At 36.6% G+C, this 18339-nt stretch overlaps 1 protein-coding gene across 1 annotated transcript in view; it reads right to left on the bottom strand.

Annotated features, from left to right (window-relative positions):
* ARHGEF38 (Rho guanine nucleotide exchange factor 38) overlaps positions 1-18339 on the bottom strand; it is a 124195-nt gene that overhangs the window by 38892 nt on the left and 66964 nt on the right. Inside the window, exons 4-5 of the mRNA XM_011361489.2 lie at positions 10651-10798; positions 4371-4388 (exon numbers count right to left, since the gene is read on the bottom strand). Of these exons, the coding sequence (XP_011359791.1) occupies positions 4371-4388; positions 10651-10798 (166 nt within the window). The remainder of the gene's footprint in view (positions 1-4370; positions 4389-10650; positions 10799-18339) is intronic.

An 18339-nucleotide genomic window follows, 5' to 3' on the forward strand; every position in this document is an offset into this window, starting at 1 on the left:
ATATACTCTGCCAAAAACAAGAGAGGCAAAGGGAATCTCCAGGATGATGGGAGGGGAGTTTCTAAAAGACAGTTGTGCCCAGTGTCATTGGTCCAAACTCGACAGGTCAAAAGGCTCCAGGAGAGGCTTTTTAAGGGAGGTGCAGTTGCTAGATAATGCATCTGGGTGTCTTGAATATGACTGGCTGTGAATTTGGCATTAATGATTAACAGAAAGAAAACTAATAAAATGAAGGAAAAAAAAAATAATCGTTAACTCCCAGAAAAACAAGTAATGATTTATTCCAAAATTTATCTCTGAAAAGAAATTTACTCAGGTATAATTCAAACACTGATTATTGATCTAATCCAAATTACAATGTAACTAGCTATATAGGGAGAATGGAGAGACAGGAAGAATATAAGTGTGCATGTACACATGTGTACACATGTGTGTGAGTGTGTGTGTGTGTGTAGTGGAGATGAGGTAGGAAAGAGAGACAAATTCTTGTCTTCTATAGGGGGAAGTCAATACATAAGACCCCAAAAGGAAAAACCAAACGTGTTTTTAGAGTCAAGAAGAAAAATTCCAAAATAATCAACTAAAAGATGTGAAAATGCGTGTGTTTACAGGATGAACATTTAGGAGCAGTTCAGAAAAGAGAGGACTACTACTTTTCTTAAGTCCTGTGGAACTATTTGGCTTTTTAAACCATGGCACATATAATTTTTACAAAAAAGAGAAAATTTTCAAAGAAGGAAACATGCAAGAATATCCAAAAAAAATTCTGAAAAGCAAGAGTACTGAGCTGGGATTAGTTATAATCTGATATCAAAATATCTGATATACCTGCTATAAAATATAAAGCTGCAAAAATGAAATCAGTTGGCATGGGTACATATATGGGTATGGGTATAAAAAAGAGTACATCTATTAGCACAAAATAGATGTAAAGAAATAAATATAAGTATGTATGGAAATTAACTACATGATAAATATGACATTTCTACTCAGTGGAAAAAATGAATTATTCAATGTAAGGTGTTGTGATAATTAGCTAGCCACATAGAAAAAATAATAAAAATGAACTCTACACCAAAATAATTTCCAGATGATCAAAGATTTAAATGTTAAAAATGAAACTATACAATAACCTGAAGAAACCATAGGGTTACACTTTAAAAACAATCTTGGTGTTTCTATACAATACACAAAATCCAACAGCCACAGTAGAAAAAAGTGATAAATCTATTTAAAAATTTACTCTGTAGAATTGTACAGATAAAAACAAAAACAGAATCATTCAATAACTATATTAAAAGTCAAATGATAAGCTAGAAATCATTTATAGCACATAAGACAGATAATACTTGCTAATTAAAGAACCATTATCAATCTATTAGAAAACATGAATATCTCAATAAAAGTGAACAATCAATAAAGAAGATAATTCATTAGAGGTGAAATACATCTGGTTAAACCATATGAAAAGTGCACAAGATCATTATTAATAAAAATTAAAATAATACAATACTATTTTTGGCCTATTCCATTGCCACACATTGTAAAGATACAAATATTAATTGTATCTAGTGCTGGCAAGTTGTAGATAAGTAGACAACTTATATATGGGTAATGGGAATATAAATTAGTTCAACTTTTCTGAAATTTTCTGGCAATCAGTATCGAATGCCTTTTGGTCTAGCAATCCCACTTTTAATTTCCTAAGGAAACAATTAAATTATTGTGCAGAGATCATGTATAAGAACGAACACAGCATCAATCTTCACAAGACAGACACAATTCAAGTATCTGTAAGTTATGGTCTGTGCATCAGATAGAATATTATGCAGTCATCAAACAATGGAGATTTATGTTTACTGCATAGAAAGATGTTCAGGATGTATTGATAAATGAGGTAGCAAGTTGATGTACGGGAAATATATAGCAGTCCTATTTTAGTTGGTATGTATATAGAGAAAAAACTACGGTGAAGTGAAAACTTCACATTTTAACAATGTTATAATAGTTAACTATAAAATACGACCACTAATTGTCCTTCCTGTCATTTTAATTTTTTATATTTTGCAGTATTTCTTTAATAATTTTGAAAATATGAAGCTTAAGAAAAGAGAAAATAACTTATAACATTTTGAAATTAATAAAAACCCCTGAGATCCAAAGGTTGGAATAGCTGGTCAGACATAGAACATATACAGAAAAGTGTGAAAACAAGAAGATCCAAAACTGCATTTCTGGAGATAACTAAATTTAGAAGAGGTATATTTTTCTTGCTTTAGAACATGGGACTGTATCAGATACTTTTTGGGAGGACAGGGGATTCTATGATTCTTGTCATTTTAATACTGTCTTTGATGTTTGCATAAAATTGTAATTCAAATTAATCATTTTAAAAGTTATAAATATCTTTGCTTTTCTCTGTACTTTTAAAAATGTAGATTGGAAAAATAAAACAGAAAAAAATTTAGTTTCTATTAAGTATGGGCTTCTTTTTAGGAGGCCATTTAAAAACCTACCCCCCTTAAATGTACTCTTGGCTCCAATATTCTTAGCCTTAGCTACTAAGGAGCCTCCCAATTACACAGCCCTTGACATTGCCTTTTACCCTTTCATGTTGCAGCTTGTGTGCCTCATGACCTGAGTGAGAGAAACAGGAAAAAAAATAACTCATGACAGAAGTGGCTTTGATGTTCATCCAGCCACATGCTGTGAATGCTCTTCCTCTTTTTCAATTTTAGATATATAGGATAGGCTAGAGGGGGCATGCACAGTCTGCTAACTCCCACACAGCAGGATCTGCGCAAAAGCTAGTGCCATTTTTTAAGCAAGTATTTCAATACAATGTACTATTCGTTGTAAGTATTCTGTATGGAGGAGCCTGTGCATGCTAACTGTATTAAAAAAAGTCTCTCGCTCTCTTCCTCTGAATCTCTCTCTCACACACAAAGACCTAGACTGTGGGAAAAACACCTAAGCAGAATTTGTACCATATGAAGTTCTTTAATCATCCAGCTATGTGAACCTCCAGTTCCAGGCACAATGATGGAGCACAGGCGTTATAATAAGATAGCAAGCCCTACCCCTGCATCCTCACCGACTATCATCGAAGAGAAACCAGGAAGGCCCTGGTGTGTGGAAGGACCAAAGACTCTCTTCTTCTATTACGCACATCTTCATAGTCAAATGACCCTGGATTTGGTTCTTCTATTATGCACATCTTCATAGTCAAATGATCTTGGATTTGGGAACTCATTGAATAAAACTACTCATATCTGTTTATACTATAGGATTTTTTTTTTTCTTTTGAAAGAAAAGACTTATAAAGTGAGAAAACCAGCTGCTTGTTTGGTCCAAAACTAACCAAAACTTCTCAGCTTGGCTGAGGTATAAAGCCTTAGTCCACAAGTCTCCTGGATGATGTCTGATTCTTCCACTTTGCTCCTGGAATTCTGTCTTTCCTCAAGGTTGTTCTGCACCAAAGCATGAATGACAGATACTTACAGCTTAAATTAATATAATTTTTACTTTGTAAATTTTGTATTTCTTGATGTAAAATTTCAGGAGTTTAGAATACACACACACGCAAACACACAAACAAACTAGGAACTCAAGAACTCACATAGTTGCTGATCATGCTAAGCCAAACGTATGCTTTTTAAAAGTCCTGTAAATTGGAGTTCATATTTCATAAGTCAATATCATCCTTTCAGTACTAATCAGGCTAGACATGCTTTACTCCTATAAAAATGGACGTCTTCCAAAATGTGTACATGTGTGCGTTGTTTTTATAAAATAATTTCTACATTGTCTTAGTGACCAACTATTTCATCTTAATATTCATTTTCATGCTATATATGTGGGTATGATTTTTTTCCCATAAATCATATGAGTCCAAATAAAGAGAAACCCAATATTTTACTTTAATATGTAAGGAATCTTTTCTTTTGTACATTAACCTATGGTAACTTCAAAAACAGTATGGTATTAATCTGAGATTTTTTAAGACTAATGTTGTTCTTAGAGAAAAGTATTTTTGGCACATTAAGTTTCCTAAACATATGTGTGATAAGCAGTTCCTGAAGAGCTTCTGGCACCAGCAAACATGTGATTTAAGTAAATTATATCCCAGGATTCTCCTAAAATGTTTGGTAAAGTATGTAGGATAATAATTTAATATGTAAGATCATCTCAGACAAACTTCAAATAAATGTACCAATAATGTTTATGGCAAATGTTTTTGAAATCTTGACTTATTTATTAAAAGCAATAAAACTGTAAACACTAAGAATTTTGATTTGTACAGAAATATTCAACAGCTTTTTCTTATGATTGTTACATTTGATTTCTATTATTAAGATAAAAGTACTTACTCTTGCATGTATATTTTCCTGTAAGAGAGGGGGAGAAAAAGTAAATTTGTGTAAATCCACATATTTGAGGTAAACATTATAAAACTTTAAAATTTCTATTATATAAAATAAAGTAATAAGTCATTTTCATGAATGTTTTGTAGAATTGGTCTCATCATGTTATAATCATGTCGCTAAAATTTTATTTTCGTATGTATGTACCATTTTTGTTTTACACTTTATATTTGGTTAAAAACTTGATTCAGATTGTAGTTAGTAAATTTTGATCGTTTAAGAATGGATTTAAAAGTCAATTTTTGTTTACATTATAAAAATAATCTATTAAATATAGCAATAGAAAAAATGGATTATAAGATTACGAAGAAAAGTGTAATTGACTTGTAGAAAAACAACTGTTGTGTGCTCTGTAATATCTGTGCATATAGAGATGTGGATTATAAACAATTTACCTTTTCGATAAGAGAATTCTCACAAGAACTTTCACCAGGCATCACTCAAGTAAAACTAAAGTCCTGTCAAGGCAACCTGATCTACCTCTCCTTCCATCTCCTCTCTACCTCATTTCCTGTTGTTCTCCTACTCACCCATCTATGGCAACCAACAGGTCAGCTTGTTCTTTCTAAAGCCCAAAGACAGACTGCTGCCTGAAAGTCTTTGCGCTTGCTGTTCTTCTGCCTGATTGCTCTCTCTCCAGATAAGGCTCACTCCTTACTCCTTCAGCCCTTTGCTCAAATGTTCCTTCTGAGTGAAGCTTTCTCTGACCAACCTTTTAAAAATTGTACCCTGCCTCCCACTGTACTCCTTATCCTTATTCTCAGCTTTATTTCTCTCCATAGCGCTTTGTCACTTTCTAATATGCTATATAGTTACTCAGTTTATTATTTATCTCTCCACTCTTGAACCTAAGGAGGGCAAGGATTTAGGCTTTCTTCGTTCTCCTCTTTAGCCTCAGTACCTGAAAAAGTGACTGGCACATGGCAGGAGCACAAAACATATTTGCCAAATTAATTAATTAACAATAAAAAGTGGGAATCGTTCAAGTTAAATTTCAGGAACAAGGGAGATGGAAGTTTTTCTCTAAAACTCTCATGTTGCTAAAGAGAAGTAATAATCTGTTTTAATAACCCGATCTCCTTGACCTCTGGTTTCCAGTCTTTTGGAATACAGTAAACATATTCAATATAAAAATATTTTGTGATTCTATTCTATAATAGTGGATGGTCTTTTCATATTCAATGATTGAGAAAAAATTCAATGATAAATACTTATGCTGAATTGTATAAATTTTAATGATCTTAAGTTTTTAAAAAGTAATCCCAGTACTCTATATATGTGGAAAATAATGGTATACAGATGTGTAAAGCAATTATTTCTTCACTCTTCAGACGTGTTTCATGAATGGATTCCTACACAACTTGAAATAATTAGGTTCTGCTGAATCTAAGACCTCCCAGTTGAGTCAAGCAGAAAATTGTAATTTTTTTAAAAAAATCAGCAGCTGCCACAATTTTAAGCAATTATTAACTGTTATTTGAAAAAGTCCTTTACTTCAGTGAAAGAAATTGCACCACCACTATCCCCTTGCACAATATTTTTGTCCATTCATTTCCTTTAAGCCCACATTCTTTCCCTGATTTCTATCCCCTTGTAATGAAGAATTTCATTTTCCCAATGTGCTCTGTGGATCATAGATCAGAAAATTTGGGGCAGTAGTTGGATAAAAATTAAAATGCAGTTTTCTATTGGAAACAAACTGAATAATGTGATTGTTTCGGGACCAAAACACATACTGAAGTTGAAAAAAGGATTCTTCTTTTAACTCCTAGAGAAGACATGGAAAATTTTTTTCTTTTTCGATTTCATTTATTTTACCAAATAAAACCTAAATATTATAACATAAATTGAACCCTGTGTTTATGGTAAGTATAACATTTTATGAAAAGGAGCCTGAGAGATTTTCCAACAGGTTTTCCCTGTTGGAGTTAGTGAAATAGCGGCACTACATTATAACATCTTTTTATTTGCTCAACATTTAAGAAAAAAAATCTCTCTCTTAGGATAAAACTTTCGAGAGGTTAACCCTAGCCAAGGATAATTCAGGCAGGAGGGAGTTCAATTGTGTTCATTTACCCACTTTATGGGATAAAGTAACTCAATATAGTCACAGCCACGCCTTCTATCCTGTGGGCTCATTATAATTTAACTCACAATTAATAAAAGTTTTTATATGGCTATTCCTTAAGGATTATAGTCTTTGTTCAAACGCGATGCCACATACCAAGGAACTGAAAGAATTTCCAAAAGTAATTTTAATTTTTATGAGACCACTCTATTAGAATAATATTATGAAATATAAAATGTGGTGAAAAATTGAGATCTATTCTTTTAGATTCTGCATCGCGTGAACTTCTACTTCCTCCCTGGATGGAGATGCCATAGCAGGAATGTGAGCAGCCAAAGTACCCAGGTGAGTATAAGTCGGAAGTTTCCTTCTATGGACAGTGGCCTTGGTTAGGAAGAGAAATATAGATACATTTATAACAACTAGACATGAAATTAGAAATATGTCTTCCAGCTAGCAAAAAATTTGGAAAAGCCCCTTCATTCTTTTTCTATTACAAAATAAACAGATCTCTAGGGCCTCTGAAAGGCAGCAGGGATTTGGCAGTATTTATAACTAGAAAAACAGTAAAAGGAGGCAGCAGACAGGCTATTCTAATTATAGCAACACTGGCTTTTATAGCTATTCTATTTTTCACTTTCCTCATACAGATCAGAAACCTTAAATAACCCCAAAGAGGCTGAATAACTGGATCTTTAGCAAATACCTTCTATAAGCTTAGAGACTATATTAATATGGCATTTCACACAATCTTAGGGGTCACTAATACAACTCTGTAAATGCTCCTCATTGAATAAATAAAAACCTGCAGATTTCCAATTTGTACGCTATCGGTGCAGATGCAGTACTGTGTTCCTGGATGGTTTCACTCTTTTCCTTCTTAGGGCCTCCAAACCCTGAAATGACCGCTTAGATTGTACCCATGGTCGTGAAAAAAGGCCATGTGCTTCGGGGAAAGCGGCGAGTGAGTACTGTGAGCATTTCTCTCTCTAAAGTGGTTCTTAACTGGAGGGTGAGCTCACAATTACCTGAGGGTGCTGGTTAAAGTGCCTAGTCCTGGACTGGACCCCCAGGGATCCTTTTTTTTGGGGGGGGGGTTCTGAAGCAGAGCTTAGGAATCTACATTTTTAATACACATCCCTGGTGGATCCGATGCAGAAGAACTCATACATCAAGAAACACCGCACTCATGTTTCAAAGGGATTCAAAATCATTTTCTGATTTTCTGGGCTTCAAAGAATAGCCAAAGGTTACGAGCTCAAGTCTGTTACAGACCCAGGAAATCTCTCTACCATCTTTTTGGAAATGAGTCTTGAACCCCACTGTGACAGCTTTCTGGTGTGTTACTTAAATTAACTCTAGTATTATTATTAAAATTTCCAGATGGTTTTGTTTATCTACCCAACTGGAAGGTGTGTTACTAGGAGATATGAACTATGCTTATACATATACTTAAAAAATATTTTCAGCTTTATCTAGCACTCTTAATAAATATTTATTAGGCCCTTAATAAACATATTTTAATTTTGGTTAAACTGCAACCCTAAGTTGCTTTAAAATCCTCTTTAACTTCTGTGCGAGAAGCCACTTCTCTTGTGGATATTACTTCAAACCCAGTTATTCTAATATTCCCTTGCACAGTAAAAAATGGAGGCCACACCCAAAATTTATTAGAAATTGGCAACTGTGCACTTGGGCTTTGTTATTTAGCCACAAGGAAAAGGCAGAGCTGCGGTAATAGCTTTGACTGATTACTTGGCAAAGAAAACCAAGCCCTTGGGTGTTCCAGACTCTCTTTGGCCTATAAACCTGTTTGAAAACCTGTTTCTCAGAATTTAAAGCTTAGCTCAATCGAGGTCAGTATTATAGTAATGTCAATAATTCTACCGCTCTCAGCTTTCAGGCAGACCAGTATGATTCATCATTAACTTTATGTTCATGGAAAGGCAACTTTTAGAAAAATAGCTCTAACTTAAGCTATTTTGTTTTGATTTTTCTTTCCCTTAAGAAATAGTTCTGCCAATATTACTTCCTTTGGATTTTGTAGTTTCTAAACCTTAGTGCCTTTAGGTGCCTGAAATTAGTCCCTAAAATCAGAATGGTGCTTAATATACAAGATTTGGGACATCACCAGGCTGTAACTCAAGGCTCTTAGAAAGAGATCGAATAAACTATCGGATCTGAAAGTAATTGTCAGTAATTAAGACTTTATGAAGTTTGAAAATTACTTGTGCCTTTAGCTACTTTCTAAGGGGTATGACATTGAGCGTTACTGCCTAATGGGATATTTTGGCAGGGTCAATTTCTTTCTCTTGGAGGTCAAAAGCTTAATGAATAATAAATTAATGTTCATCCCCTCTGAATAGACATCTCCAATTCTGTCCAGCTGTTAAGCACACATGCCAAAGTAATGAACTACATCCTCTCCCCATATAGACCTCCACTCCTGTGGTGGGTGTTTTACTGATGATGCAAGGTGTTAGTTGTTTCCTTGTGATGGAATTTCTCTCTTACATTTCTAAGTACTGAAGAAAGAAAAAGGCTCAAGGTAGACATTATTGGATCAGATCTTGCCACTTGTATAAGGTAGAAAAGGTGTTCATTCACACCCAGGATAACATCATTGTTTCTCCCTAGGCAAAAACATTTCTGCATATTTAGAAGGCTTTGCTATTAACATATTAACTTATTAATATGAGTCCTACTTCAAATTTTAAAGTTTCTTTGAATTGATTTGCTAACTCTGAACTAAACTTCCAATGGTGGAGAAATAATTAACTGGAGCTACTTACTTAGCACATATTATCTTTAAGAGTTGCCTGATCATATTGAGCTCCTTATGGGCTGGGTCTGAATCTTATTTTCTTTTTGTATTTTCAGCACCCAGAACTATGCTTGGTATAGAACAAGCACTTAGGGAAATGCTTGTGATTTAGTGACTTAAATACATTCTTTTCCATGGCAAGAAAAATGGTTAAAGAACTGTAATAACGTAATAACCAGTAGAGGGCAATAAAGTTAGTTTTAAAACATCCTTCGGGCCCAGTTTAAACCCACTTTCAGTCCCAATTCTCGCTGGAAAGATTTTCTCCAGAGTAGTCTCATTTAGCTTCCTGATTTCAATTTAATTCAGCTAGCAACCTCCTGTACTACATTCGTATCCCCATTTCTGCCCCCTACAATACAGTATATAAGGGGGATGCATTAGAAAGTCAGACTGGTTGGTGTGTAGTGATTTATACGCCACAGCTCTCTTTGTTTGAATAATTCTTGGCTTAATAAAGGCCATTTGACAATATGTAACCCTTAGACATAAAAGACTGCAATAGAACTACTAAGTAAGATATGGAGCAAGGCAGTAATTTTGGCTTTAAGGTTTCTGTGGTTTCAAAAAAAACTGTATATAGTAAGATACCAGTTCCATTTAAAAGAATCACCCCAAACACACGTCCATATTTTTTGCATATAGATAAGCTCTGAAGAAAATGCAAATTGTGGTTATTAATACATGGTTTAGGAAAGAATTAGTACATGGAATAGCAAGGGTTTTTATTTTATTCATGCTTTCTCACATCGTTCAGATTTTTATAATGCATAAATATTTCTTCTAGATTAAAAAAAAAAGTATATTATGTAGCACCTTCTACCAACAATTTAAGGATGAGGAGGAAGGCATGACTAATTTTCCTGAAAAAACTTTAACAGGGCCTGAGCTGTGTTCACCAGTCTTTCCTCTGGCCCCACAGTGAGGGCCAGTCAGAGCCATGGACATTCCACTGATTTTATTATTCCATGTGCTCCAGTGGTCACAGTGCCACGTGTTGTCATACATATTCCTTGATCTATGTGGGAACAAGTAATAACGGCTTTAAGGAGGGGCTTTTCTTTCACATTTCACTTTTTGATAGTGCATTTTTCTGTCTTTACAGAGCCCCGAATCTTCTCCCATGTTATTTTTAGTTATCTTCACAGGGGGGAAAGAAAAGTCAATCAGGGTTTCTGACATGTTAGCTTTTCATAAAGAGAGCGCAAAGTAGAGCTTTCAGAAAGCCTCAGAAAACCTAGGATTTATGTGAGACCTTTCATCTACATCCAGTTAAAATGTTCCCTGCTAGGCAACTGAGAGCACATGGAAATCATCATTTGAAAAGGCCTTACTTTAAGGACTGGATGCAGAGGCTCAAATGTTGCTTCAGCTCTTCCTCCTTTTCATAGGACTCCAGTATACTGTGTGCTTCGTCGTGGTGGTAGCAGTAGATTTTATAAATGTCCTCCAGAGGCCCTTTAATCTGCAAGAATACTTCTCCTGATGCAAAACAAATGCAAAACAAAGGCACAATGATACCAAGTCAGACCAAAGTGGCACTTCACATATTTATTATTCAACTTTGTTGACGAGTGTTGAAAAGTTTGATGGGTCCCACTTTATCCCCAGGTTATTCAGGGGTGGAAGTTATTAAGTAGCCTTTTTCCCCCTTTTCTTTTCCTCCTTTCCTTCCTCCTTCTTCCCTCCCTCCTTTTTCCCTGCCTTCCTTCCCATCTTTTATTAAACAAAAAATAAAGCACTTAAGAGAGATAAACAGAAAAAAAAAAAAAAAGCTGTTTTTTTCAGAGGTAACCATGTACTTGGCCAGTGTGCAGGAGCCTGGCTAAGGGCAGCATTTTAGAATCAGTCCACATGGGTTTGGATCGGGCTGTGCCACACACTAGGGCAGGGTATGACTTGGATGAGTTATTTTTACTCTCTGAATCTGTTTTCTCATCTATAAAATGGGGATAATAATAGATCCAATTTCATAACGTCATTATAAAAATTAAAGTCATAGTGTGTGTCAAGTAAATGCTCAAATTAGAGTAGTTATTGTTAATTTATTAAAGGTATGGGAAGTGAAATTTCAGATGCTAGGCATAAAATATTTCCTTACATGTGATAATAAAAAGAACTGGTCATTATTTTAAACAAAAATAATGCAAAACAAATGCAAAACAAAGGCACAATGATACCAAGAAATAATACCAATCCGATAATACTATGTATAAGAAATAATACCAATCAGATAATACTATGAACAGGGGTTATGACTATCTCTTCACAAAGCAAGTTGAGCTAATTGTGTCCTGGCATTTAAGAAATCTTTTTCGATGTTATGATAAAATTGGGTCTATAACTGATGGTTCAAGTATTGGACAATAGTTTAATTTAATCACCCACTCCTTCACTTAAAAACGTGTATTAAGTATCCATTACTCAATCCTGCACTGTGTCAAGATGATTTGGGATACACAAAAGAAATATGTGATAGAGTCTGCTCTCAAAAACATTGCAAATTTGGACTTGGTATGATTTGGGGCTGATTTGATTGGGCGTGATATGGGCCTACTAATTGGGAATGACTTTTTAAAAAAATCTTTGAACCACAATTTTCTCATTTGTAAAATAATAAGTAACAGTAACTCTTGGGATAAATTTGAGAATTAAATGGAAGGTAGATCTAAGAAGTGCCTGACACTGATGAGTTGCTCAGTAATTGTCACTTGTCTCTTAATGCTGCTCTAGTATCTCCAGAATTAATTAAAACACTCATACTTCTCTAATTTACATCCAGCCAGTAAAAGATTTTTATTTCTCTTTTATTATATGAGCTTTCCCTGTGATTATACTTAGACTCTGTGTGTGTGTGTGCATGCGTGTGTGTGTGTGTGCATGCGTGTGTGTGTGTGCATGTGCGCGCGCACACGCATTTTATTAGTGCTTTTTTTGGACTTGTACAGAAACTCAGCAACTGCATCTTTGGAACTAAAGGCATAAGGAATTCTTGTTTTGTTCCTGGGATTATACTGAGTTGACCCTTCTATGCCTTGCAGAATTTTTCTTCAAGACAGTTGGCAACAAAAGCAGTAAGAAACGCAGTAGTTATAAGAAGAGAAAATAAAATAGGATAGTGACTAAATTTAGGGTTGGGCAAAGGCGAGGAGAGCCTCCTAGTAACAGAGCCAGGTAGCAAACAGGCTTGAGGGCTTGGGCTGTGTGAGACAGTTATGACCTGGAAGTGGGAGTGAACACCAGGTTCAGAGGAAGCTCAGGAGCAAGTCAGAGAGAATGGATCTGAATTCACACAGCCCAACCAACATGCAGTGAAGTTGTAAATATGCGTGTTCACTACGAAGCCTCTTAGAGACAAAGAAATAAAGAGGTAAGGACACCTTCATAAATCCACGACAGGATCAAATCAGAAAGTAAGAAAACAAAAGGCAAAGACATTTATTTTGTGCACAATGAAACCATTAATTGTAAATTCTCTTGTATTTTCTTTAACGGAAGTGGTCTAGTTTGAAAGAATTTATAGCTCTCTGCTTAACAGCAGAGTCAAATTTTTTACTCTTCCAAGTAAAATTCTGTTGGGGCTCTAATAATAATTATTAAAGTTAAAAAGTATTTAAGTGTTCTAATTGAAAGTCATTTATTCACCCAAAGGCCAAGTACAACACTGGCAGGCAGAATACTTGATTCTCCTCCCAGCCTTACCAATGTATTCTGCTTCATAATAGTGCAGATGAAGCGATGTGTCTTGCGGCAAAAAAAATGATTCTGTTTCCACGGTAACATAACTCTCGGCTGCGTTTCTTTAGTGGTGAAGGACAACTGCTCTATCTAATGTATGTGGGTTTGAAGGAATGATTAGGAGTAGGGAAGGGACTGAGCCAAGAGCGGTGAAGGTAATTTCACTTCTAGCAGCCTGTCACAAAGGCACCAGAATCCTATAAAATAAATATAACTATCGTGTGCTTCTTTTTTAAAATTCTACAATCCAGACTTTCTGCATTAGCTGTGATGCAAAGGGAGAAAAAAATGCACCCTGTTAAACGACCTTATTTATCTCCTTTAAAAACAACTCCCAAGAATATTGAACACATTTTATGTCCTGGTGTTATTACTCCTGTGTTCCATATTGTTCCCTTCACTAATATACATATATTTATGTTCCTATTGTTGGCCTACCTCCTTTATTTCCAGACCCTCATGTCCATCCCTGGGATGTGCCACACCAAACGATACACCCTCTGTATTATTCTGAGCCCACCCCAAGATGAACTTCCCTTGCAGGTAAGTAAACCAAGGTAAACCAACGATATTCAAGAGATCTCCTTGTCCTATGCTTTGTTCAGGAAAATAGCATAAATGGGAATGAAGTAGTAATAGTCTTTACTTCATCCTTATTTGTCAACGATTTAGTGAGTGACAATTACGCACCACGCGCTTTGGTAGGGACCACAGATAAAAGAACCACCTCTTCCTTCGAGTCTCTTAAGGGACTTACGAAGAGAGAGAGAACAGCAAACTCCTATTTACTATGTGGAAAGTACAACGATAGAGCAATAAAATAGAGAGGGCCACCTATTCTGCTCTTGAGGACACTTATGCTATTTCCATAGCAATCTGCCCTTGAAATGGGCGTTATGAGTGAGGACAAACACACAGAGACACAATGAAGGAGCACAGTCTGTTCAGAAGCTGCCAGCAGTATGGCTGCTGGTATCCTGTCCATAGGCAAGTTTCAGAGGAGGTTGTATTGGTAGGCAGCAGCCAGACCCTGAAGGACTTGTGTATCAGAAAGGAGTTGGAACTCCAGCTTAAAGGTGACATCTAACATGATTAGATCATGTTTCAGAAAGATTACTCTGAGAGTTAGTCATGTGAAAGATGGAACTGGGGGAAAGAGTTAGTAAGAATGGAAAAGAGAAACCAATTGAAAAGCTCTATAGCAAGACAAGAAATAAATAATGAGGGCTAAAACAGGAAGTTCTAGCAGTTCAGAGAATGCTCAAGGATCAATTGCCTGGTTTCAAATCCCAGTTTTATCATTTAATTGTGTGCCTTGACATCTCTGTTCCTTAATTTCATCTGTAAATTAGAATAACAATAGTAGGGATGTTTGAAAATTAAATGAGTTAAAATATGTAACCATATTTTACATATTTGGTTATGTAAAATAGTGCCATGTGCAAATGCCAATAGATGTTAGCTACAACCACTAAAGCAGAAGCAGAAAGGATGGAAAAGCAGGGGGAAATGGACTTTAAACCTATCTGAGAGATGAAGAGAGTCATTTCAGGTGTATCCCAGAATTCCGGTTTTGGTGAGAACACAGACAGACAATGACAGCAACATAAGAAGTACAGGGGGAGAGATGATGAGTTTAATCTCAGATAAACTGAATGTGATCACCCACAGTGTATTCAAGTGGAGAAGCCCTTTATGGAATTGGTTACATGAGTTTGGGGTTCAGGAAAAAAGATATGGGAAAGAGAGGCAGATATGTAAAATGTAGGTAGTAGAAGCCACGAATTTAATTTTGTCGCACAAGAAAGTTCACAGCATGAAAAGAGAAGACAGCTTGAGAACCAGATGCTGGGCAGTGGGAGCCTAGAAGAGAAAGAGTGCAGGAAGGCTCGAAAAGGCACAGCCAGACAGAAGCCAGGAAAACTAGGATTGGGGTCAGCAAAGCCAAAGACAGAATAGTGAGAAAAACTGCAGTTTGAGGGTAAAAGAGCCTGTTGTGTCCCCCAATGTCAGCACTCCCCTTTTTCTCTAGCAATAAAATTTCTGTTGGCTCTAATAAAACCCACATTTACTGGCCTCCATTGCAAGAGGTATGGGCATGTAATTAAAGTTCGACAATGGGATATAAATAAAAGTGTCCAGGAACTTTCTTTAAATGACAGCTAATTCATCCTTTACCCCTCCTTCCCCATCCTTCCTTCTGTTCTGCTGCCTGGAACTTGGATGCTGCCTAATCCGTGAAGACAAGGGTGAGTGGAGTTGTGGGCTGGAAGAAGCTTGTACCCCAGAGGACTTCATGGAGCAGGGCTGACGTACAGGTCTAGTTTAAATGTCTTAAGACTTTTACACAATAGAGAAATAGACAACTGTCTTATTTATTTTGTTTTCTGTTTCTCCCAGGTCAACTTAATTTTAATCAACATACTTTGTGTTTTCCTTCTTCCATAGGAAAAGATTTGGGGAGAAATCATGCCTAGTTGAAAGTTCCCTCCTTACCACATAGAAAATTTCATTCAAAAGTTCTATGAAAATATCACATGAACTGTTATTTAGAAAGTGTTATGGACTGAATGTTTGTTCCCCTCCAAAAATCTGTATGTTGAAACCCCACTTCTAATGTGATGGTATTTGGGAATGGGGTCTTTGGGAGGTGATTAGGGTGCGATGAGGTCATGAGGGTGGAGCCCTCATGATGGAATTCATGCCCCTATGAGAAGAAGAAGAGACGGCAGAGCTGTTTCTACCCGCCATGTGAGGACATAATGAGAAGGCGGCAGTCTGCAAGCCAGGAAATCAGCTCTCACAAAGAACCGGGCACCGTGATCTTGGACTTCTAAGGAATTTTGAGAAATAAATGTCTGTTGTTGAAGCCACCCAGTCAGTGGTAATTTGTTATGGCAGCCTGAGCTAAGACAAAGTCTAAAGTAGAAAGTTGCTTGTGTTAGCAAGAAAAAATTAGGTAACAAGTTCAACTCTGAAAACCAACTACGATGAAGTTAAAAGAACGTTTTAGTTAAAGTCTTAAGTATAAATTATGGTCTAAAATATATCCCAAAAGAAAGTTCTGTGGTTCAAAGTAAAACTCATCAAGAAAGAGTACTTAGAATACGGAGAAGGGGGCGGGATGGCTCCAAAGACAGAGGGTGAATATAGCCCACTCCCTGGAAAGAAGGTCTGAGATGGGGGTGAGATAATACTAGCCTCTGGCTGTCACATCCCTGAGTGTCACACACAACTGAGTAAATATCCCCAAATGAAAGCTTTACTGGAAGCTTTCACTCAGGAGTACCAAGGAGAGTTCCCCAGAGTCTGCTTATACTCCATGGATGAGAGTCCAGCTGCTGGGACTAAACGAGGCAGTGGATTAGCCCGCCAAAATGCCAGATCATTACTGTTTTCTTCCTTTTTTCCTAGCCTCTTTTTGTCCTCTAGGGGAGGATAAGTCAGAAGGAAGAGGATGGGAAAGTAAATGCTGCTTACAGAAGCCACCAACCTTTGCTTTTAGTCTCATTTAGTGTTTACTTCACCTGGACTTAAATCAACTACTAAAAATATGCAAGGGACTCTGGCTAGGGTTATGAAATTCACATCAAATGCAGGGGCTAGGTGGTACATGAAGCCATGGAATTAAAGCAAGCTAATTTCTCGAGTATCAATTTTATTAAAATATTTGAAAAAACACTTTATTTTTATATAAATGAGTAGAATTGAAAATTTTATGTGAATTCTTAAGATAAAATGAGACTACAAAGTTATTTCATGCCCATGGTTGTGGCTTCAGGTCATAACCTTACATCCACTGGAGCTTCTATTATTTCTCTTCTGACAAGATTATTTCAGTAAAAAAATTTCAGAAGCACTATGGTAAGATAAGTTCAGAAAAATGTGTTCATTTGGATTTGACAATTCTCAGGTCTTTGGTGATGTGAGAACAGCAATTTTGGAGGAGTGGAGTTAGGAAGGAATGAGAGGTGAGGAATGGGATCACTGAGGGTAGCTGGACCATAAAGAGAAAAAAAGAGAAAGCGAGGCAGCCAGAATGAAGTCTGGGGTCCTGTCCCATGACCACTACTGTGTCCAGTGCCAAGGAGGTTGGCATCATAATTGCAGTGAGCTCTCTCAAAGGTGTGATCCTTCCACCACTGTGGCAGCACCTACCCAGTGCAGGCAGTGGCAGGTGGCCTGGCAGCTGGGCAGGACAAACTGAGGAGCATTAGCAAGCAGTGGAGATAGACGGTGTATAATATGTAATAAGACCCGTGTTAGGAAAAGGAAAGGTTCCCTTCTGTGTCCTAAGTTAGTGATGCCATTTGGGGCAAATCAGGCTCTCACTGTTCTTGTCTGAACAATGAGGTAGCTGGGCTGGACGCTCTTCAAGTATTAGTCCAGAGCTAACATTCAAGGATACAGCTGTTTATTTTAATGGTAACTCCTGGTCTCTTTCTGAACATTTTGACTTCCTGGATACTTTAACTCCAGATGAGAGTTTTAATCACAACTGGCACATTAAGAAAACATGGGCTCTTGGATGTTATCTAGACTTATTGTGGTGGTCATTTTGCAATGTATACATATATTGAATCATTATGTTATACATCTGAAACGACTATAATGTTGTAAGTCAATTATATCTCAATAAAATAAAACACTGGCTCTGTGAGTTCAAAGTTAAGGTTTCTCCTGGCTGGGTTAGGAAAAGGTATAATAACTTTTCCCTTCTCAAGGTTAATAACATTGAGGAAACTGTTCTTAGACCAATCCATGCTTCTCCACTGATCACACCTTAGTAAGTGCCTCTCTTAAGACTGCTTGCCTCTGCTACAGCTAATTACTCTATACCACCTACCGGCCTCTGAAAGTGGCATAGGACAAACTACAGGCAGACCCATTTACAACACCCGCATCAACTGCTGAGTCCCCTCTGTGTGCTGGCCAGTATACTAGACTTCTTATTATCTACCATCTACCATGAATTTCATTCATTCAGTCGGTACTTGTTGAAGACATTGGTTTAGGTGCTGGTGATAAAACAGTAACAAAACAGAAAATAATTCTTCCCTCATGGAGTTTATATTCTGGAGAGATACGCCCTTGGTCCCGTATCTTTCTGCCCTGGAAGATTTCCTATCCTCATTTGAAACATGAACAAATAAATGTGGCCTCTACTGTTAGTTGCTTATCCATTCTTCCTTCTTCCAAACCAGCAGCAGAATTTGAACCAGCAATGCACCCAGTTAAAAATACTGAACTTTCCCCAAACTCCCGTGGTTAGGAGTGGCCAAATA

This window comes from Pteropus vampyrus, unplaced genomic scaffold, assembly GCF_000151845.1.
Source record: "Pteropus vampyrus isolate Shadow unplaced genomic scaffold, Pvam_2.0 Scaffold67, whole genome shotgun sequence".
Classification (NCBI taxonomy): Eukaryota; Metazoa; Chordata; class Mammalia; order Chiroptera; family Pteropodidae; genus Pteropus; species Pteropus vampyrus.